The sequence below is a fragment of the Alligator mississippiensis genome, chromosome 15 (genome assembly GCF_030867095.1).
Source record: "Alligator mississippiensis isolate rAllMis1 chromosome 15, rAllMis1, whole genome shotgun sequence".
Lineage (NCBI taxonomy): Eukaryota > Metazoa > Chordata > Crocodylia > Alligatoridae > Alligator > Alligator mississippiensis.
In genome coordinates, this window is record NC_081838.1 from 10,221,635 (window position 1) to 10,244,812 (window position 23,178).

General features: G+C 51.9%; 1 protein-coding gene across 3 annotated transcripts in view; it reads left to right on the plus strand.

The window, feature by feature from the left end:
* Positions 1 to 382: 382 nt before the first annotated feature.
* The window catches only part of POU6F1 (POU class 6 homeobox 1), a 31,358-nt gene continuing 8,562 nt past the window's right edge, over positions 383 to 23,178 (plus strand). For 2 of the 3 annotated variants that reach the window (XM_059719207.1, XM_059719209.1), the window contains exons 1-5: positions 567 to 669; positions 15,372 to 15,476; positions 16,724 to 16,919; positions 21,387 to 21,508; positions 22,012 to 22,237. In XM_059719207.1, the coding sequence (XP_059575190.1) occupies positions 15,423 to 15,476; positions 16,724 to 16,919; positions 21,387 to 21,508; positions 22,012 to 22,237 (598 nt within the window). In that variant the 5' untranslated portion in view covers positions 567 to 669; positions 15,372 to 15,422. Of the gene's footprint in view, positions 543 to 566; positions 670 to 15,371; positions 15,477 to 16,723; positions 16,920 to 21,386; positions 21,509 to 22,011; positions 22,238 to 23,178 lie in introns of those variants that run through there. The other variant, XM_059719208.1, reaches the window with a different exon arrangement.

Below are 23,178 nucleotides of genomic sequence, written 5' to 3' on the forward strand. Positions count from 1 at the left end.
CACTGCTCCCCCCCTGCAAGACACAGCCTGCTGGGGGCGGCAGCTGGGCCCTGCCTGGGGGTGCTGCAGGGGAAGGGGGCCATCACATACCCATGCAGTGCAAAGGGTGGGGGGCACTGAGCGGTGGCTATACCCCACCCCCCAAATCCCAGCTGCTCTGGGACCCATTAGCCAGCTCATGTTTGCCAAGTGTTGGGAGGGGAAATGCAAAAGGAGCACTTGGCATCCCCCCAGGAGCGGGGTGGGGGGCAGGGGAAGAATTGGGGTGAGGGGTTCCCGGAGAGGGGGGGGGTCCCTGCGCCCCCTGGAGGCCAAACCCGGCCCCGCAGCCCGGTGCTGCCGCAAAGGCCTTTGCATAAATTATGTTCATGACGCAGCAGCTCCAAAATCCGAGGCACCCAAAATCCGCCCCCCCCCGAGCCGGGCCCGGGGCTGGGGCGGCCGCCGCGGGGGGGGCCCGGTGCAGGCGCCCGGGGGTCGCGGAGCCGGGGCTGAGCCCGCCCCCCCTTTGTGTGCAGCAGCCTCCGCTCGGCTCCGCCGCTGTGAGATGAATTTTTAATTATTTCCAGCAAAAAAAAAAAAGCAAAAAGCAAAAAAAAAAAAAAAAAAAAAAAAAGGCGGCGGCGCGGAGCCCCGGCCCGAGCGGGCGCGGGCGGCGGGGCCGGCGCGGTGAGTGCGGGGCCGGGCGCGGGGGGCGGGCGCCGGGGCCGGGGCCGGGGCCGGTGCGGGGCGGGCAGGGGGGGCGGGGGGGACCCGGCCCGGTGAATATGCAATGGTCTTAATTAGCATAATTTATATATTTATGATAAAGAGAAAAACAGGGGCCGCGGCCGCCGGAGGGTGCACGGGCGGGCGGGCGGCGCCGGCGCCGGGGAGGCTGCGCGGGGGGAGCCCGGGATTGCGGACCGGGCACGGGGGGTGCGGGACTGCACAGCAGGCAGGCGGCGCTGGGGGAGCGGGCACTGGGGTAGTCCCGGATTAGGGACCGGGCGTGGGAGCAGCGGGCAGATGGTGCCGGTAGCCCGGGATTGGGGGGAGCGGGCAGGCGGCACCGGGGTAGCCCGGGATTGCGGACGGGCAGATGGTGCCGGTAGCCCGGGATTGGGGGGAGCGGGCAGGCGGCACCGGGGTAGCCCGGGATTAGGGACCAGGCATGGGAGCGGCGGGCAGATGGTGCCAGTAGTGCAGGATTGCGGGGAGCGGGCAGGCAGCACCGAGGTAGCCCGGGATTGAGGAGGGGCAGATGGTGCCAGTAGCCTGGGATTGGGAAGCGGGCACTGGGGTGTCCAGTGCTGTCCCGCCCGGGAAGCAGTGCCCGCTGCCTCCATCTGCCGGAGCTGAGCAAGGCCCAGCTTCTGCCTGGCGCCTGTGTACAGCGCCGTGCACCTCGCACAGCCCTGGGCTGGGGGCTCCAGGCTTGCCCGCCGTCCAGGCGCACTGGGTGACCAGCACCGGCTGCCGCCTCCTCCTGGGCGTTGGGGGTGGGGAGAGTCCGCTGGACGTCCCAAGATCACAGCCCAGGGTCATCGGCGCGCGGAGCAGCACTCTGCTTAATGGCTGCAGAATCGGAACAGGAGGCTGGGAGGGAGCTCAGGAGGATGCATCTAGCTCAAAGCAGGACCAGCCCCAGCGACATCAACCAGCCAGGGTTTTGGCTAGCAGGGTCTTAAAAAAACTCCAAGGGTGGAGATGCCACCACGTCTGGGTAACCTGGTCCAGAGCTTTACTACCCTCCTAGTGAGAAAGTTGTTCCTCGCATCTAACCTCCACTTCCCTTGCTGCAGTGTGAGCCCATTGCTCCTTGTTCTGTCATCTGCCCCCACTGAGGACAGTCCAGCTCCATCCTCTTTGCAACCCCCCTGCAGGGAGTTGAAGGCTGCTATTAAATCCCCCCTTGGTCTTCTCCTTTCCAGACTAAGCCCAGTTCCCTCAGCCTCTCCTCACAAGTCGTATTCTCCAGCCCTCAGACCATTTTTGTTGCCCTTTGCTGGACTCTGCATTTGTCCACATCCTTTTTGTAGTGGGGGGCCCAAAACTGGATGCAGGACTCCAGGTGTGGCCTCACTAGTACCAAATAGAGGGGAAGCATCACTTCCCTCGACCAACTCATGCAGCCCAGTATGGCCAGTAAAGGTCTCAGTAAATGCCCTGACCTAGGAGCTCACTGCAGACGCCCTTTCCAGCCCGGTAGCACAACACAGTCAGAGCCACCAAAGTGTCCTGCATGTTGTATTTAATACCGGTTGCACAGTGGCTTCCCCCGAGCTGTCTGCAAGCAGCTGGCTCTGTTCACCCTAAGGTGCAAATCTACCTTGCCTTCTGCCTGACTTCAGACTAACGTGGCCAGCTACCTCTCTCCATTCTCCATGCCGCAGTTTGCCATAGAAGTGGCTTTTGTGCAGGGCTTCATGAAAGCAAACCGGCTGATTTTGCTCACGTTCCCGTTGCAAATGTGCGCGCACGCACCCCTGATAAGCATGCTGGGATGGTGCGTGGATGTCTCTCGTCTTGCTGAAAGCCGGGCACGCTCACCTTCTAGGTCTGTTTGCTGTGTGACGTCTCGCAGAAATGCATGTTACATTTCCAGGGCCTTTAAAAGAAATCGATGTTGTGAGCAGAGTTTGTGGTCGGGAGGGAGGGCAAACTGAAGGTTAGCATACTGGGCCGGGACTCGGGAGAGCTGCATTCTTGGCATGTGACCTCGGGCAGCGTATTTTATCCTTCAGCTCCCCGCTCTGTAAATCCGGGTTAACAAAACTCCCCTTGGTGTAGACCGAGCCTTCAAATAACTGGCAAACAAAAATCCTGCTCCCAGTGTCACTTTGACCTGATTTAGCTGAACAAGCCTGTTATCATCAGTCATGTTTGCAGAACAGTAACAGGGCCCAGGGAAAAGGGAGTCCCACTGTTGTGCAAGCAACAAGGGACCTTTGGGGGCCTTGAAGAGTTTGCAATCTAAATAGACCCCAGGCGCGAAGGGCACACAGCAGGAGCAGTGGTGCAGAGCCAGGGCTGTGCACCCGCTGGCTCCTGCTCCAACTAGAGGAGACTGTTATTTCCAAGACCTCGTAACATCTGAGTCTAGTGAGTAAAAACCACAGCCTGGGCAAGGGAACAATGGCTTGTATCCCAGGATTTTACCAATAGTTGAGACTGAAACCCAGACACCGGCAGCTATTCCTGTTATTTTTTAGCAGGTTTTGCAAAGCAATCTGGGCGCACATGGAAGCGTCAGTAGTCACTGGTCTAGAGTGGGAGAGCAGGTGCTGTGATCAATAGGCCGAAAAGTGGCCTTTCATTTTTCTTTTCGTCCCAGATGTCACCGCGAGCTCCGCTCACACGCAGCAAACCGCTTGGCATATTCAGGCCCAGCCCTTGTAGCAAATTGGCAGATATTGTCAACCTGCTGACCTAAGTCAAGCCATTGCAGGTGGGGGAATGTCCTTGAGTGTCCGCAAGGGCTGAATTTTCTTTGCCAACCTGAATTCCTGGCTGCAGTTTCTTCAGGCCGGGAGCTGGCATTCGGCACGGGCAGCAAGCAAGCCTCTGGCCCGCAGAGACTCGTTTCAAAGCTGTCAATTACTGACCAACTGGTAATTCATTCCACTTCCACAACTTCCTAATGGTTGGAGCAGCGTGATCTGAGGACGGCCTATTTTGTAGCAGCCAATTACCGATTGTCACTGCTTTAAGCAAACATGAGAACGTCTGTTCTTACCGTTCCTAAACGAGTTTTCACTGAATCGGCCAGCAGAGACCTTTGTTCGCTGGCTCAGCCCAGCTCTGGCACAGATTTTCCAGGAATGAGGTTGACTCATAATGCAGATCAGAAGCAGAGTGCTTTGGGGAACTGCCATGTCTGTTCCCAAGTTAACCCGGCAGCAACAATCTCCCTCTTTAAAGACCGTCTAAGGCCGTCTTCAGTTTTCTATTATAGCTCCGATCCTTAGCAGTTTACGACCAGCCCGAATATTTCATTCCAAGCCAAAATGGGCCAAGCAGCATTTCACCCTGAGAGCAAAGATGTGTTTATTCAAGAAACATTAGATTAGTCGCCTTTAAGTCCCAAGCCCAGAACTGAAGTTTTACCTGTTACATGAAGTGGTCTTGGTCAGTGCTTTTTGGTTCTGCACTCACCAAAGAAACCTTATTTCAGCTGGCAGCATGGCCGGATTATGACATGCTGGGGCCCTAAAATATGTCCAGAAAAATGCCGCTCCCTCCCCCTGCCAGCCTGGAAGTGGTGGGGGAACTTGCACGCGGCTGTTGCTGCCCCCATTAAGCACCCCGCCACTTGCTTTGCATGCGGCTGGTGCTCTGGGACCGACCGCCGATACCCCCCACCCTGGCATTTTCAAATTTCCAGCACGTGCTCGGTCCCAAGCACGGCGGATTTGTGAGGTTTTACTGTATTTTTTTTCGTATTTAGAGGCCCCTTATAATGTGAGGCCCGAAGCCGTAGCTTACTTAGCTTGTGCCTAAATCCAGCACTGGCTGGCAGGATGGGTTTGTAGTACAACACTCAGTGGAAGGGCCAAAGCCCCTTGGCTCTGGTCCTGAGTATCACGATAGCTATTTTGCATGGAAACCTGTTTGGAAATGGACAGTTTATTTCTACTTGGAGGCTTTTTGCAGTAATGGGATAGAGCTTTAAAATGAATGAGATTAAGGGTAAAGACTGAAGGAGGCTTCTGCAAACTATGGGCCCTGCCGACTTTCTGGGTTGTATGTGGTTTGCATTGCTGATCGTCAATAGAGAGAGGAATTTGCTCTTTTACAACCACTGAAAATTCCCCCACAGACAGGCTGAGATTTTCAATGCAACCCAAAGGAATTTAGCAGTCAGCTCTCACCGACTTTGGGCAATTAAATGCTGCGAGCCTCTCAGCAAACCCCAACGCCAGGGCTTGACTTCCTTAGGAAACGTAATTCTTAAACACCACTTGGAACAGATAGCAACACGTTTCAAGCCATTGTGGCCATCAGTGACTGGGATGAGCCGTGTCCCACTCGGCACAGGTAACCCACATTGCTTTGAATGCAAGAAGTTCTTGAATTTGAGATGCGCCCAGATTTTCTCTCCATTTAAGAAAAAAACATACCCTCAAATAAAGGTACATATACAAGGATACGACCTTTGTGGTGCCTAGTGGAGCTTTTAACCTTTTTGCACCCAAAATTAAGGTGGTCTATTTTTAGACCATACATTTGGCTTTAAAGGTGCATCTTATTGGAAGAAACACAGTAATCGACCCTGCCCAAAATCATGATATCGGCTTAAAAAGTCATCAGCTTTGTGGATTCTTATTTGCTCTCTGTTTTTTAAGCTGTTAGGCTGCACTCAAGTCAAGTTTGCAAGCTTATTTCCACAGCTATGAGGAGTAGGGAAAAAGCTCAGATTCTCTCCAGGTGACATGATTTCTGAAATTGTCTGAATGTTGCAATAAAATGGGGAGAATTTGTAGCTGGGGTAGCTCTGAAATGCACCTGTTGTTCTTTCAAAGGAAAAAAGAGATAAGGGAGGAAAAACGCACTTAAACTTTGAAAATAAATCTAAATGGGGAAGGGGTAGGGGAGTGCAAAAGACAGAATGGAGCCAACTAAGAAAGTCTTGTGTCTGGACCCTCTTAATGGAAAAAGGGCCTTTTAGGATTAAATGTGAGTTTTAATTTCAGCAAATAGCAGCTTGGACCTTTCAGTACCTGGCTCCTTTGGAAAAGAAAGTGATTGTGGTTTTTGTGAGTGGAGTGTATCCACTTAATGGATCCCTCTAGAGAGCCGCACGTAACCAGTCTGGAAGATACAACAACTGAATGAGGAGTGTCAAGAAATGGATAAGAAGCCCGCTGAGGCTGTGAAATCCGGGCTGCATGTTTTGCAGATGAGGATACAAACAAAAATGAAATTCGGGATCTTGAGCTACTTCAGACTGGCCACAGACCCATCAAAGTTAGGGCAGCAGCACCAATTTACACGAAATGGTCCCATTAAACTTAATGGTCCCTTCCTGCGAGATCCTGAAGAGTAGCATGGCCCTTAAGCACATGCTTAACTTTAAGCACAAAGAATCACCCCCGGCTCAAATTAAAACACATTCTTAAGTGCTTTGCTCTGAGGCAGTTAACCTTTTCAAACTCAAGGCACCCCTCGTTAGACTTGAGGCACTCCTCGCAAAATGCCAGCTCGCAGTTTTTGACTACAGAAAAATTGTAGGCCACTTTTTTTGGTTGCAAAGAACTCAGAAAGACCACAAGTCAGGATCTTTTTAATACTATGGATTCCTGTTTGAAATCTCCGAGATTATCTTGTGAGTCATGTTTGCACACCTGACAGTGCCAACCTTGCATGGCACCCTGTGACAGTCTTGGAAGGATCTCAAGGCACCCTGGGGTGCTGTGGCACCCTGTTTGAGCATCACTGCTGTAAGGAGACCAGAGCACACCGTATGCCAGAAATATAAGGGCTGACAGGGTGCTCAGGAGGTCATCCAGTCCCACGCCTTGCTCAGGGTGGGATCATCCCTGTTGAAACATCTCTGAAGAAAAGTCTTTCTTACTTGCTCTTAAAAGCTTCCAGTGAATCTGCTCATCCACTCACATGGCTACAAAGTTCTTCCTTATTTCTAGCTTGCATCTCTTGTGCTGCATATGAATCGGTCACTTCTTGTCCGGTTCCCAGGGGGGCATTGAGAAGAGCTGATTGCCATTCTCTTATTACAGCCCTTTTTGTTCAAAACTGGTATCACATCTCCCTTGAATGTTCCCTCCAGACTGAATAAGCCTCATTCTTCCTGCTTTTCCCTGCCCATCATGCTTTCTACACATCCCACCAGCTTTGTCTCCTGCCTCTGACCCCTTTCCAGTTGGCCCACCTTATGTGCAGTGCCTCCAACTGGACACGCTGCTCCAGGTGGGGCCTTGCCAGTGCTATAAAATCCCTTCACGTGACTTGCATACAACAGCCCTGTTAATACAGCCCAACACCGCTCCAAATCGGCCTGCGATCCGCTATTACCCCCATGTCCTTTTCTGCCATCTTGCAGCTGCAGCACTCGTTCCACATTTCTTGGAGATATGATGGGCCTAGCATCAGGCAAGGATATCTTTTACTGGACCAGCTGTGTAGTTGGGATAGAGTTAGAGCTATGCTGTGCCTGACTCGTGATCAGACCTGCTGAAGAGTGTCTTGCACTCAACTATCCCCTCTACATAGTCTGTTCAGTAGAAGATATCACTCAAGAAACCTTTGCCTCTTGCATCATTTCTGGATCATCACAGCTACATCACTCTTACACTAGCAGGCCTAGCATCATCGAAGCCCTGAGGCTCCTTCTCCAGAGCAGAGCTCCAGCTCCTAGGGTAGATGTCTGCACTGTAATGGGTCGCTTCAATTCCAAGGCTGTGTATTCCTGCTGTTACTAACATGGTCCAATACCTCCCTGCTACCCTGTCTTCCATTCAGCTGTGCATATGGCAACCCCTTGCGGTCCTTAGGATGCATAGCCTGGATTTTGGAGTTGGTGGAAGAGGACAGGGAGGTGTCGGTAGCACTACGGCAGCACGATGCTTGCATCAGCTGAGTTAATCAGTGCAGATGGTTAGGACCAGTTGGTGTAGGGAAAACCCCTGTGTCCACTTCAGGTCCGTACTCGACTTTTTGCAGAGCGCTTGGAGATCTACCGAGGGAAAGCGCTGTACGAGTGCCAAGTATCAAAAAATGATTATCCTGCCTTTACAAGCAGACAGCATTGGCTTTGGTCATGGTCCCCTGAATCAATGGAAACTTTGCCAACAGCAAAATCAAGGTGTGTTGTTGCATGTGTTTCTAGGGGCTCAATCTGTCCATTTTCGAGCGCGTATCCATTATTGCAACAACCCACGTAGGACTGGGACATGGAAAGGTATTAATATATTAACGCGGGCTTCTTCAGGCCTAGGTCCGTGGGGCAGTTGGCCAGCATAAGATGCTCTGACGATAGCTGCTCCAGCCTGACAGCCCGTGGCAAGCACTACTGGAAATGAAAGGGACTTGAACCTGAACTAACTGGCCTGCTTCGAAAGTGCTCTGGAAAACAAATGGCTTTTGTTCTGGGATAGAGCAGCCGCATGAGGAAATTGTTCCAGAGTAGCTATAGCGAAGGAGAATCCTCCGTCAGACGTACGCCAGGAAATTTCCCCCGCAGCGACGCAGCTTAATTAACCTCCGAGGACTTCTCACCTGTAGCAGGTTTGTTCAGCAATCGTTCCCACCCACGCGGCATCCAGGTGGCTACATCTCTGACTCATCCTCACTTATAATTAGCACGGCAATTAGACTTGCAGGGAGACTGGCAGCATCTTAAATCATCCTCTCGCGCTCTTTTTTAAAAATTTTTAATTTGTATTATTATGTCGTGCCGTTTTGTTTCCTCGCCACCACCTGTCGAGAAGTGGCTGTTTTCTTGCCACGCGCCCGACGAATCGCCAAAAACGCGTGCAGAAGCGGAGCGAGACGGTGCCGCGAACGCAGGGCCGGTGCTCGCCACGGAGCAGCCCACGCTGAGATTGAAGCCACGCCGCCTCGCATTCGAGATCCTGAAATGTCTGCTTAATAGTGTCTTGCGCCAATTGGTGTCTTTGCACGGCACGGAGGAAAATCTCTTTCCTCTTCTCTGCACGTTGCTTGAGTTTCCCCACAGGGAAGGCCTGAAAGGATTCACGCTTCTTGTCAGGATAAATACAGCCATTAGAGCCTGGTTCTCATGCCCTTTTCAGCCTCTCGCTGCATAGACTTGCTGGAAGAAATCTGCAGCTGAGGAATTGGCGCTTTACGTTGTTCTGTGGTGGGGCAATGAAGAACTCCCTTTCATCAGCAGATCTGCTTTCCTTCTCAGGTTGCCGGTTTGCAACACGACTTAGGGATATTTTGATCAGCAACCCGCAGCTCTCTGTGGATGTTTTTTATTTTTTAAATCCCACTGCCAACTTTGAAGTTCACGGACCTGCCCCGAAGAGCAGGTGGCCCACTTCACCTCTCAGGCACCATTTAAGAACGACGCCCCTTTTTATCTAGTCCCTTTTGCCATGTGCCCCTGTCGGGCGAAGGCGTGAGATCTTGTTTGCTCTTCTTTGTTTCCCGGAGACATTCCTCAAATACATGAACTAGGGGGATGTGACTGGAGAGCCGATTAATAACCTGGGGAGGGGCTAGGGGGCCTTGAGAAATGTATCTGAGACCCCCCACCTTGTGCCTTGCTAGGGCTATGACTTTGTTCATAGCCAAACTGAGCAAATCCCTCGAATGGGAATGGCCAGGTTCCTGGGGTCCGGTTGATTGTTAAAACACACCAGCTAATAGCTGCTTCATCCTGTGTCACAGCTACAGCCGTGCTCGCTAGCAAGTGAGTCTGGAAACGTGCCTGGCGTGAGGCTTTGCTGCAGGCTCTGGTCCCAAGGAGCTTTGCAGCAAGGGACAGCTGGTTTTTAAGCTTGCCCTGGTGTCTTAAGAATAGGTTCGTTGAACATTAAGCAAACCCTCCATGCAGCTGCTTAGAGCTGGCACTTTGTTCTCTGCGGTGGTAACTTTCTCATGTTCCCCTATGCTGGGATTTTCAAAGGAGCCCAAGGGACTTGCACACTCGGAGCTGGGCATCTAAACCCCTTCTCTTCCTTTAAAACCCCAACCTTGGTGCTGCCAGCATAGATTTGCTCCCTTGGGCTCCAAAACCAAGTGTGACTCCAACACCTGTCTTCCTCTGAGATGCACGGCAGCTGGCTCCAACAGCCGACATCTGTCGAGGGGGACATTGGAAGATCAGCACTGGCTGTCAGTGTAGACGCAGTTATCCCGGGATAACGGTGCTGAGGAGGGCTTGTCTAAGCTTAAATTTGCAGATAATGCAGTGGCAGCAGAGGAAGAAATGCGTGCCGGCTTGCGTTTGGTCCTTCAGGGAAAGTTACAGTTGTTCAACTCGAAGTCCTGATTTAACTCGGTTCAGTGAAGCCGGTGCAATGTGTACACGCTCTCTATCACCGGTTTCTGCCCCAGCAATGAGGCATCTGGTGTAGATACCTCCCCTCAGAAGAAACACAGCCCCCAAATGGAGTTTAAACTGCTCTAAAGTGGGAATTGCAGGGTCTACGCAAGGGCTCGTACCGGTTCGGTTAATCCAGTTTAAACAAACTGTGTAGGTTTGCGTGTGGATGAGGTCCCCGAGGAGATGGGGGCGGGGGGCACGGGGGGCTTTTTTATCCTCCAGCTGCTCAGGGAAAAGCAAATACAGCCTCGGCATGAGCAAACTCTGTTTACATTGATTAGTGTGGGATATGGGCTGACTTTGAATTTGGTCCCTTGGCTTTGAAACTTGCTGCCGCTATGCCTCTGCAGCAGTCTACAGGCATCCTAATTGGCATGAGGGACCTAAATGAGGATTCCCGTTCCCCCGTCTCTCCTGCAGAAACAGTATCAGGCTGTTGGAAGAAGCGTTGTGCTGTTCCTGTCCTTCCAGGCTCTTGTGTAGGGGGCTGGAAAAGAGTTGCTCAGCGCTAGGGGGATTTGGGGTTATAATATCTTGGGTCCCTAAGGGCTGCTTTAACTTATGCCAGAGGCCATGCTGGCCTGCAGCCAGCAGCAAAGACGGTGGGAAGCGCTCGTGGCCCATACTAGTCCCAACCCAGAGCCCTGTATTGCTGCGGGAAGCTGCCATGAAAGACAGTCCTTAACTCAGCCAGCTTCCAGTCTCTCCTGGGATACACACCAGACCTTGCTCCCTGCTTTTACCAATGCAAGGCAGCCAGCAAACCCGTTCCTGCTGCATGAAGTGAGTTTCTTTTCAGCTCATCTGATCTCCGTGTCACACCTTGAGTTCTCCTGTTTCCCTCCCCCCCCCGCTGCAAAGTGTCCCTTGCTCCGACTTTTCTTGTGCCCCAGCAGCCAGAGAGCTCATTAACTATTAATACTGCCAGATGCCTCCCTGCGCTCTGCAGTCTCCCCTCACTCTGTTCTCTGTTGCACTAGAATAAATTGTTAATTAAACTGTGCGCCAGCATCCCGAGGGACTCGGTTCCTCACAAGCCCAGGCTGGGTTTAAAAACTTGTAACAAATATTCACCATCACAGAATCCTAGAAAATGAGGGTTGGAAGGGACCTCAGGAGGTCACGTTTAGTCCGACCCCCTGCTCAAAGCAGGACCAGCCCCAACTGCATCATCCCAGTCAAAGTTTTGTTTAGCTGGGTCTTAAAAACCTCCAAGGATGGAGATCCCACCACCTCTCTGGGTAACCTGTTCCGGTGTTTTACTACCCTCCTAGTGAGAGAGTTTTTCCTAATATGTAACTTAAACTTCCCTTGCTGCAACTCAAGCACATTGCTCCTTGTTCTGTCGTCTGCCCCCACTGAGACCAGTCCAGCTCCGTCCTCTTTGCAACCACTGTGCAGGGCGTTGAAGGTTGCTATTAAATCCCCCCTCGGTCATCTCTTCTCCAGACTAAATCAGCCCAGTTCCCTCAGCCTCTTCTCACAGCCTCTAACCATTTTTGTTGCCCTTTGCTGGACTCTCTGCAATGTGTCCACATCCTTTCTGTAGTGGGGGGCCCACAGCTGGACACAGGACTCCAGATGTGGCCTCACCAGTGCTGAATAGAGGGGAAGAATCACTTCCCTGGACCTGCTGGTAATACTCCTACCAATGCAGCCCAGGATGCCATTAGCCTTCTTCACAACAAGGGCACACTGCTGGCTCATATTCAGTTTATTGTGTATTGTAAACCCCAGGTCCTTTTCTGCGCAGCTCCTGCTTATCCAGTTGGTCCTCAGCCTGTACTGGTGCATGGGATTGCTCCGTCCTGAGTGTAGGACTTTGCACTTGTCTTTGTTGAACTTCATGAGATTTCTTTTGGTACCAGCCTCCAATTTGTCTAGGTCTCTCTGAATCCTAGCCCTACCCTCCAGCACGTCTACTACTCCCCACAGCTTGGTATCATCCACAAACTTGCTGAGGGTGCAAACCGACCCACCTTCCAGATAATTGATGAAAATATTGAACTAAACCAGCCCCGGGACTAACCCCTGGTGTGCTGCTGCCAACTAGATATTGAGCCATTGATTACTACACTTTGAGCCAAGAAATCCAGCTAGTTTTCTATCTGGGTTACAGTCCATTCATCCAACCTATACTTCCATAGCTTGCTTGCAAGAATGCTGTGGGAGACTGCACAAAAGCCTTGCTAAAGTTAAGGTATATCATATCCACTGCTCTCCCTGCTTCCACTGAGCCAGTCATCTCATCATAGAAGGCAATCAGGTTGGTCAGGCATGACTTGCCCTTGGTGAATCCATGCTGACTGTTCCTAATCACCTTCTCCTCCTCCAAGTGCTTAGAAATGAATTGCTTGAGGATCTGCTTCATGATTTTTCCAGGGACTGAGGTGAGACTGACTGGTCTGTAGTTCCCCAGATCTTCCTTCTTCCCTTTCTTAATGATGGGCATAATATATTTTCCTTTTGGGTATTCCTTGGTTGGAGAAAGACTAAGGGACATCATCCTAAGAGAAACCTGCCCTTGCCGAGGCATTTGACAGCAGCAGCAGCTCTGATCTGGTCCTCTCTGGCAGAAGCTATAACCATCAAGACACTGAACATCTGGACTCGGTCTGGCCTTTGGACTCTGTCTCAGTGGTCTTAAGAGAGGATGGTAGGTCTAGGGCAGCCTCCACTCCTCCGTACTCTTGCCTAGGTATCCACACTGACGGTCTTAATGTAATGGGTGCATAGACCTCTTGTGCGTGCACCACAATCCAGGGGATCAACAGTTGCTAAGGTATATTACCCTTTTCCATTCATATGGGACCTCTCCCAATTACCATAGGTTTTCAAAGATTATGGCTAGCAGCTTGGCAATCACATCAGCCAACTCCCTCAGCACCCTTGGGTGCATCCTGTCTGGCTCCATGGTCTTGTACATGTTCAGCTTTTCTAAATAGTCCCTAACCTATTCTTTCACCAATGGTGGCTGCTCACCTTCATCCCAAACTGTTCTGCCCGGTGCAGTAGTCTGGGAGCTGACCTTGAGTGGGAAGACATGTCAAAAAGGCATCAAGCACTTCAGCCTTTTCCACCGCATCTGTCACAAGGTTGCCTCCCCCATTTGGTAAGGGACCCACACTTCCCCTGACCTTCCTCTTTATTACCCTTCATGTCCCTTGTTAGCTGCAACCCCAATTGTGCTTTGGCCTTCCTGATTTTTCTCCCTGCAGGTCAGTAAAACCACCTGGGCCGACACCATCATCGTGGTGTCTCCCCTGCCTCCTTCTAGATCATAGTTTATCAGCTGCCGCTGTGGTCATGGCTATTTTTGCACCACCCCACCCCCACAAAGACAGCTGCTGGGGCTGCTGCCCCTGTTGTCTCTCCCCTTAGTTGCACTGCTGCAAAAGACACCCAGTTCCCATATACTACATGCTGCAAGGGTGAAACCCTGGTTCCCTTGATAGCTGTGAGGCCAAGATTTCAGCTTTGTTTCCATGTGCTCCGCTGTATCTGCTGGGTGTCTTGACTTGCACTTCAACTGCAAGATCTTTGGGGTCAAACTTTTTTTGTTCTGTTTCTCTAGCATCATCTGGGGTCTTGTACCAGGGCTGGTGCCACTAAAGGCTATCTCAATGTTACTGCAACTGCTGTTACTACAAATAGTTGTCGTAACAATAGCAAATATCATAGAAAAGTCAGGCTGCCTCAGGAATCATAGAAAATGAGGGTTGGAAGGGAGCTCAGGAGGTCACATTTAGTCCAACTCCCTGCTCAAAGCAGGATCATCCCCAATTAGATCATCCCAGCAGGAAGGTGGTCATTTCTAATCCAACCCCCTGCTCAAGGCAGGATCGTCTCGGTCTAAGCTCTCCCAGACACGCGTTTGCTTTTCAAATTACCTGAAGACAGGGAGCAGGCTAGATGAACAGCATGATCTGCTCCGTCCAGAAACGAGGAAAATTTGGGGCTTGAAAAATACAGCATATTGGGTTTTTGCAATGGGAGTATCACAGTGGTGATTGGGATTGGACGTTGTCTCACGGGTGAGACACTGGGCATTTCAAGGAGCAGTGGGGATGGGCATATCTAAAATCCCGAGGAAGGGAATGGCATTGGATGCTCAAGGGTGTCTTGGTCTAAGTGAGATCCACCATTGAAAGACTAACCAGGACCCCACCCCTTGTCACCCAGCTGCTCCGTGTAGCATGGCCGGCACAGTGGCATGGAAGAGGCAATGTGTCCCCAATCCTCCAAGCTCCCGAAGCCACTTGGGGCAGAGAATCCCTTCCCTGTCACTGGTAACTCCGGATGTTGGCAGCAGTGGGAGCACTTAGTCTCCCATGCGGTTACAGAAACAAGGACGTCTTCACACATGCATCAAGTCATTGTGAATGTCATCCAGCCCGGCTGGTTAAATGCATCCCAGACACATTCCTAATAAAAAATTCATAAGCCTCTTCAGAAAGCAATTACACTTAGCGGAGGGGGCAGGACATGACCAAAGGAGCTAACGAAGGACGTTCGGAGAGGAGCGGCTTCATGGTCAACAGGTGTGTGAGGTTCCTGCCAAAGCAAGCATCACCCTCCAGGAAATGTAGACCAAGATCGCCTCGTCAAGAGGGGCTCTTGTTAGGAAGGAGCTAATTGACTCTGACCGCTTTGGAGACTGACACTAGCTGCGGAGACTTTCAAAGCCCTGAAGAGCTTTTAAGTTCTCTTGGAGATGCTCTGGGCCCTTGGACAGGGGCTGGTTATCTTTGGATGTGGCATCTCTGAGTTTTTCTGAAGAAGCCTATGGGATTTAGGTGCATCAGTCCCATATTGCAACGGGAGAAGAGAATCCCAGCCTAAGAACGCTGGAGAGAGTCTGCTTGTCTTGGGAGAGGGATGCTGGCTTGATCCTAAGGGGAAGGAGAGGTTAATCGATCCATAAGGAGATTTTTGATCTTTTGGACTGCCTCGTCCCAGGTGGTTCTGGGCTGGGCTTGCATGGATCCTGTCTGAGGCGGTGCCATTGCTTCCCTGCTGGATGGGAAGGGGCGGGATGGGTGTCTCGAACAGAATCCCTAATGCTTGCTCTGCCTGTTGTCTATTCAGTCTTTCCCTGATGCCAGGCCTGGTGCCACCACTTGCAGTCCAGGGTCAGGAGGGAGGGAAGCCTTGTAGCCATGGTCCAAGCATCCTGCTTTGGGAGCTGGACCATTGGATGGACAGATACATCTCTTGGTCTTGTTTCCATGCAATCAGATGGGTATAAGGGGATGGGAGAGGCAAAAGTCTTGTTGCTGGGTAGCTGACTGCTTGTATGGGTGAGAGTCTGTAGTAGCTGCCAGTGCTCCTGTGACCTTTGTCTCTTTGTTTGCAGCATGTAGAAAGTCTGAGCCGCCCCCCACAGCCCAGCTCCGAGTGACGCACCATGGACACGGACGCCGTGCAGCCCCAGGAGGCTTCGCTGACAGTCAATGAGCAGGTACTGGCTGCATCACCATAGGGCAGCTCTTGCTAGAGTGGTCAGGTATCCTGGCTGCCCTGGACAGAGCTGGAGCTGACAGCAGGTGTCTCACTCACTTCTCAGGCCAGGAGGGCCTGAAGCCTTGTTGTGGGGAGAGGGGAGCGATTGAATCCTGCAGGTGCAGCAGACAGAGCAGAGCTTTGCTGTCTCCCTGCATTTGGGACCAGCACTTTGGCAAACTTACTTGCCTGCAGTTCAGCTCCAGAATTCCTATGAGGGCCCCTGCGACAGCACCGGCTCTCAGGTGGGAACTGGCCTTCAGCCTGAAGCCTCAGCTGCTGGACTCCAGGGATTTCACGAGGCTTTCATTGAAAACAAGAACGTTCTTGCCCTCTTTTATGCATGGAGGAGAGCATAAAGCACGAACTCAAAGGGTTTCCTAGGGCACACTCGTAATGACAACGCACGGTTTGAATCCCAGGAATGTGTCTGGAATCGGAGGGTTTGGCCGCATGGCGGCTATGTCAGAGCCATGATTTGCAACCACGCAAAGCACCCAAAATCAATCCTGGGGACTCAGGACTTGTGCAACTCAGGCCAGTGATTTTGGAGCCTGACTAGGTGCTGAAGCTGTGGCTCTGGACAGGCCTTGCATTTGATTCGGGTTTTTTTCCCTCCTTTGGAGTGCATGGGTATCTCTGCTGTTGACCCCCCCATGTGACCTTGTCCCCAGGCAGTATGACATCCCCAGGGTTCAGCTTGCCATTCAGGGCACGTCTGTCTGTACTTCAGCCCCTGCCTTCCTCTGGTCATGCCGCATACTTGCAGTCTGAGAACATCTTGCCTGGCTCCACCTCCTCAAGGCCACATCCTAAGCGAGTAGTAATCTGCACTGTTCCCTGTTCGGTCCTGCTGATTGAGGCCAGCTGGAGAACACAGGCCTGTCAATGGAGCGTTACCCATTTGGCCCAGTTGGGAATGTGGCTCAGTCATTTAATGGAGTTAAGTGATGCTGCGTTATACCAGCTTTGACCCATTGTCTTAATGGAGCAGCACCAGGTTACAGGGGCTGCACCTAGCTACCGGAGTGACTGACTAGTCTGCAGCCCTGTAGCCTAGATCAGTGGATAGATCTGAGCCATTTCTGCTTTTCACTTCACAGGCAACATGAAACCCAGAGCATCATGCCCTTGTCTTGCTCATGGCTTCGGGGTCGGGGTTGGGGCCTGTCAAGACCTCCCTGATGCTCGACTCTCTCCTTCCAGGTCATTGTGATGTCGAGCCACGAGACCATCCGAGTGCTGGAGGTGGGAGTCGACGCCCCGCTTCCAGCAGAGGAGGATGGAAAGACTTTGGACGCAGCTGCTGAGGAAGCAGCCAACAGCTGCCCCTCAGAAACAGGCAAAGCGGGGAGAGAAGAGGTACAGCCGAACCCAGAGACCACATGTGGAGAGACAATCGGTATGGGGCCCTCTCTGCTACGTGGTTGTCTGCCCTGTGGGTTATTGCAATGTAGTGGGAAGCTGCCCAGACCCAGAGCAGTGTTTGAACACTCGTGCTTGAGGGCTGCTCCCAGCAAGGGCAGATGGACCTCTCCGCTGATTTCCAGTGGGAGGCCAAGATTTCCTCTTGACTTCATCACAGAATCATAGAAAATGAGGGTTGGAAGGGACCTTAGGAAGGCACATCTAGTCCAACCCCCTGCTCCAAGCAGGACCAGCCCCAACTGGATCATCCCAGCCAAGGCTTTGTCTAGCTGGGTCTTAAAGACCTCCAAGGATGCAGATCCCACCACCTCTGGGTAGCCTGTTCCAGTGCTTCACCACCCTCCTGTGCCACAGAGGATGCTTGAGGAGCAGCCTGCAGGTGTGGCAGGGGCTAATTGGGGAGTCTGGCCCTGAGTGCCACAGGAGAGGAGCTCCTGGCAGCAGGGTTCTTGAGATAACAGCTGAATTGGGGTAAGCAAGGCCAGAGCCCACGGACAGCCAGGCCTTGGAGTCGATAACTGTGGGAACAGGGCTAGGTGAGCCAGTAGCCTGAAGAGGCAGACCTTCTCTGATGGTCGTGGAAGGGACTGAAGGGAAGGTATGGAGGTCCCAGCTGGCCCAGAGAGAAAGGAAGAGGGGCTAAAAAAAGAGAGGGCCTGCAGCTCATAGGGAGAGAGCATGAGCCCATTGAGAAGTGGAGCATGGGGCCAGAGCAGGCTTTGGAAGAGATAACCCTGGAGCCCAGAGGGAGAGAGCTTGAGCCCAGGAGGGGATCACTAGACAGGTCCTGGGGCTTGGGACCTGAAGCCCAGCACAGATGAATGAGTCTGAGCGAGGCCTGGGAGTAAGGCTGGAGCCCGAGCAAAGGGCAGAGAGCGGGGCCAGAGGGCCCAGAGCCCATAGAGGGGCAAAGCCAGGGACCAGAGGGCTCAGAGAGCTGAGTGTGGGGCCAAAGGTCTTGACCCAAGAAAGAGGGCTGGCTGTCAGCAGGACTAGAGAGCCCAGAGGTCTATAGCCCAGGAGAGGCAAGTGTCAGCAGAGCCAAGGGAGCCCAAAGGTCTCACTGGCCCAGGAGATGGGCCACAGGCCAGGAGTCATAGCCAGAGACCAAGGGTGCCAAGGAGCTCAAACTTTAGGAGGGACAAGGACAGGCTGGGAGCCCGTAGCCCAGGAAGGTCATGAGTTAGATCATCTGTGAGGCATGGGAGTGGGTATTGGAGAGGGTGGAGCCCGCAAAATTAGCCCTTAAGGCAATGACTACAGACACCTGTGATCATGACAGCACAGTCAGGCATGGGAAGCTTTAGGGCAGCCTCCCTTTAAATGCTGGGTACATCAAGGCAAGAGGACGAACACAAGAGATGGTTGAGAACATACGTGAAGGTGATACCTGCAGGTGATGGAGAGGTTTTGGTGGCAACTGCCCAAAGAGGGTGAAGCGAATAAGGGCTGAGGGGACTTAGCTGATCCCTGTTATCTCCTAGAGAGAAAGTTGTTCCTGATATCCAATCTAAACTTCCCCTTCTGCAACTTGAGATCATTGCTCCTTGTTCTGTCATTTGCCACCACTGAGAGCAGCCTCACTCCAGTCAAAGCAGAGCAGGACTACGAAATACTTCTTCCCTAGGCAGCTCTGTGGTGGTGATACACACTGTTAAATCTCTTCTTCCCAGAGGTTGCTGCATTTCAGTGGTGGGTGGGGATGCAGGGCTGGAAGGGGTCATGCAGACCAGGTCCCTGCTGTTACAGACACCTGTACCATAGCATCTTGAAACCTGCTCTTTTTCCTTTTGTCCCCGCTCCTGGGAGGCTGATCCAGAGCCTTGATCCTTCCATCTTTAGAGACCTTCTGATTTCCAGTCTGAATCTAGACATGGCCAGTTTAGATCCATTTGTTCTGGTGCCAACCTTGTCCTTTACCTTTAAATGCTGCTTTGCCCTCCCTGGGATACTTTAACCCCTATAGACAGCAGACTTATTCAGTTCTATAACTTATGGGTCTTTGGAGATGAAAAACACTTTATAAATGGAAGATACTGTAGTGACTTTTGTGCTCAGCTGCTTTGGCCGGCGACGGTCATCAGCCTGAGGTTTGAGGAAGGGAAGAGGCATGTCCTGGAACGATGCTTTAATTGCTCTTAGTTTTCAGCAGCAAAGATACGGTCCTGCCCGTTAGCACACACAGGGTGTGTCTACATGTGCATTTAAGCATGCCTAAATTTAATGCGCATTAGCTTAATGTGCATTAAGTGGGTTTACAAAAAACTAGAACTCTTGGTTCTAAAATTATACCTTTTAGTAGACCAACTGGAAAATGGCAAGAAAATTGTCCTTTTCTGCTTTAAGTGGGTTTTTTAAGTGGGTTAGGCAGACATCTACATGTGCAAGCGTTAAAGAGCATTAACACTGTGTGTGGACTGACTTGGCATTAAAGTTTGTTCCCAATTAGACCACACACACAGCATTAACGTGCTTTAATGCATCTACCCGTGCGTTAATGCACTTTAAGTATCCGTGCCTAAGTTTGATATCTGCATTTGCAGGTATCAAATGTAGGCACGATTAGCCCAAAATCGCCATTTTTCAAGCGCATTAAGGGCATGCACCTATAGATGCACACCCTAATGTGCCTTAAATTTAGGCTAATGCACCTTAAAGCATCTCGTGTAAATGCGCCTGCGTTCTCCCTGTGCCATTCACTGCCAGCTGGGTAAATTGGCTGGAGCTCTGGCTACAGATCTCACAAACTGCAGTACCTAGGTGGACCATCCAGCAAACTGCAGTACCTGGGTGTGGTCACAAGGTGTCACCTTGACTCTGTGCACTGTGGCAGCTGCAGGACATTAGATGCCAGAGAGGGAGGTGTGAACAGAGGCAGAATAAAGAGGGGCAGGGAGGGAGCCAGCAGGAGCGCTTCCAGCCATCCCATAGCCCTGAAGCAGGCTTCTTAGTGGGTAAAACAGGAAATGGGCCAAGTGACAGCCTCTTTCTGTGCCTCAGTTTCCCCAGCTGTGCAGTGGCAATAAGGCTGCTGAGCTCCTTCGTAAAGCACTTTGTTGCCGACCAGTGAAAATCCCTATATTTTGCTTTTATGATCCGAAGAGCAGGTGGTTGAAAAAGGCAGATGATATTAGGCATGGCATTACAATTATTTGTCTCAGTTCTCAACAAAGCTCAAGTTCAGCATAGAAAATCTTTTCTCCTCCAATATTTTCTGCAAAGACAAGGGAGGAAACAGCCGCCCGCCCAAATAGATTAGAGTCGCGAAGTGGTTACAGTCAATAGCTGCCTAATTTGTAATCAGGACAGAACGAACGCAAGAGATGGTTGAGAACATACGTGAAGGCGATAAATGCAGGTGACGGAGAGGTTTTGGTGACACTTGGAGAGAAAGCTTCCTTCCGTATGTTAACCATACTAAAAATAAGATGTCTAAAGTAGAGTTTGTAAGGATGTTGAGGTGGGGGTTGAGAGCCTCGGAGGAACATCTGAACTGAAAATGACTCAAACCCTTGAACTGAGAAAACCCAAAAAATATTTTGTGCAAGAAATTTTAACAATATTTTTCACCTTCTAAGGTTGTCTTTGATTTAAGTAAAAAAAAAAAAAAGCAGAAAATTGCAACTTTCCAAAATTCTGCTTTGGTTGAAAAGCCATGTTTATCTTCAGTAAAATACAATAAAATAAAATCAGGCTGTTCCAATGTGAAAATCTGGTTCTGAAGCCATGCTGGAAGTTGGATTCCCACCTGGAGGCTCCTCGGTGCTGCTAGAGGCAGCTGGGAGCTGAGCTTTTCCAGCTGTGAAAGACATTCCTGTGCTCTGGAAACACAGAAAGGGGGCTCTGTGAAGCTGCCATGTGGCCAGTCCTGCTCATGATCTCAAGGAATTGTCTTGCAAAAGCCCACGACACTCATAGCACCACGTTCCTCAAGGTTTAGCTTCCCACCAGCCAGCCTGGCTCAGTTACCTGCTATGCGCTCAACCCCTTTAGGGGCGAGGAGAGCTCCCACTCCAAACAGTCTTACCCCTCAGTGTGGGGATGGGACTCCTAGATCTCAAAAGTATGAGCCTTTGATATCGGAGCCAAAATAATCCAGTTGTAGTGATTCAGCACCGGTAACATGCATATACAATACCCCACTGGAAGGGGACAGAAAGCAGCACTGCAAGGCAGACCCTAATAGTGAGGGCACCCCCTGGCACAGAGGACACCTGGGCTCCATCCCCTGCTCTGCCATTGAATTATTATTTGACCTCTGGCAAGTTATTTCCTCTTCCTGAGTCTTAGTTTCCCCACCTGTGAAATGGGCATCATGACCCCAAGCTGGGCCGTAAATTATGTTACACTGTACCGATGGCCATAGCTAGAGAAGGGCTAGGGGCTGCTGTTACTGGGAGCGACGGATTCTCTTGAATTTATATTATTCCCTCCTTTCAAGGCAAAGTCAAATCGTTGCCTGGAATAGCAGCCACCAGCGTCCCATCTGTCAGCACCTTCAGCCAAGTCACAAGCCAGCAGACGCAAACCTTAGCCCCTGTAACAGTGCATGCCACACCACAGGTAAATACCCAGCGTTTGCGTGGATGGGGTGGGGTGGGGTGGGGATTAGTAGGTGGAGCGGGTTGGGGTTGCTTATAGCACATAGTCACTACTAATGATTGGGGCTGTAACTCTGCCGGGGGCTGCAGAGATGCACCTGCTGGGACCACTCCCAGCAGTGCACTGGGCACTGTGCTGCAGTTGTGACCGTGGGACATAAGCTTGGAGTCTTGTTCCACCCCCAGGCCAGCCTCCTCCATGCAGTGCCCTGCAAACAGGGCCTGAGAGGCTGCTGCCCACAAGCCCAAAAGTGCCAGTCTGGCAATAATTTCACAGCTGGGCTCTGGAGGGCTCCCGCAAGCTGGAAACCCAGCTGCAAAGACGGGAGCGATACCAGGTGCAGGCCGGGGGCGGGCAGGCCTCCCCTGCCGGTGCCAGGTCTCGCCGGGGCTCACGCGCTGAGGCGGTCTGCAGTGGCGTTGATGTGTTCTTTTTTCTTTTTGAAATCTTGTTTGCTTTTGCAGGTCTTGACTCAGGAAAGCTTAGCAACAGTTGTGACAGGAGTAATGGTTCCCGCAGGGGCAGTTACTCAACCTCTTCTTATCCCCATCAGTATTTCAGGTCAAGTGGCAAGTCAGCAGGGACTGGCTGTGTGGACATTTCCTACAGCAACGGTCGCTGCCCTTCCTGGACTGACGGCTGCTTCTCCTACAGGGGGAATTTTCAAACCGCCCATAGCCAATCTGCAAGGTAACGGCCCCTCCTCCTGCCACGGCGAAGCTCTGAAGGGGCACGTGGGGTCTTCTGTGTCCCCAGCTCCCTCCAGCCTCAGAAGGGGGGAAACAAGGCCTTATCCAGCACCCTAGTTGGGCCTCAGGCCCCCTCTTCAGGCTGGTGCTGACTGGCAAGACACACAAAGCTAAGGCCAAGCAGAGCTGTGTAGGCTGAGCCCAAGAGCCAGCTTTCGGGTGCTGTCTGCTGCTGACATTTCTGAGACCCCAGGCTAGCCCATTTTGCTGGCTGGGTGGAACTGAGCTTGGAGCAAAGCACTGCTGAGAGGTTTACGCACCCCTTAAGTTATGCACCACCTTAATAAGGCCCCAGCCTGTGCACGGGGGTGAATTGTACCCCCTTGATTCTTCCTGCCAAGCTTCGGACTGGCCTCTTTCCCAGGGGAGCCGCACAGATGCCTCACCCAGCGGCTCTTAGTGCTCAGGACCCACCAGTCTGTAGCTGGTCCCCTCTGGGTTCTCCCTGGTCTCTGATGTGGTTTCCTTAATAGCGTGGGAAGATCTGGGGCTTGTTCAGATTCCCCTTCATTTTAGAGAGACTGCTGTTTGTGATCCTTGCTTTTTGCCAACTCCCTGGGAGAGGGGAGGCAGATCTGCCTCCAGGCAAGGAGCTGGTGGCAGAAGGAGGATGGCTTGGTGGAAGGGAGGTGGGATTGGGACTAGCCAGCATGCATATAGGTCAGCTGGGGGATGATCTTCCCATGGCCAAAGTGTCTTCAGTGCTCTGGAGACAAGTGTGACCTGCCCTTGGTCACTCACAGGTGCTGATATGAGAACGACCTAGTCTGGGTGGGTAGAGCACTGGGCTAGGACTTGGGACTCCTGGGTCCCTTTCCCAGCTGTGCTGCCAGCATACTGGGTGATCCTGGGCAGGTCATTTCCCCACTCTATGTCTCAGCT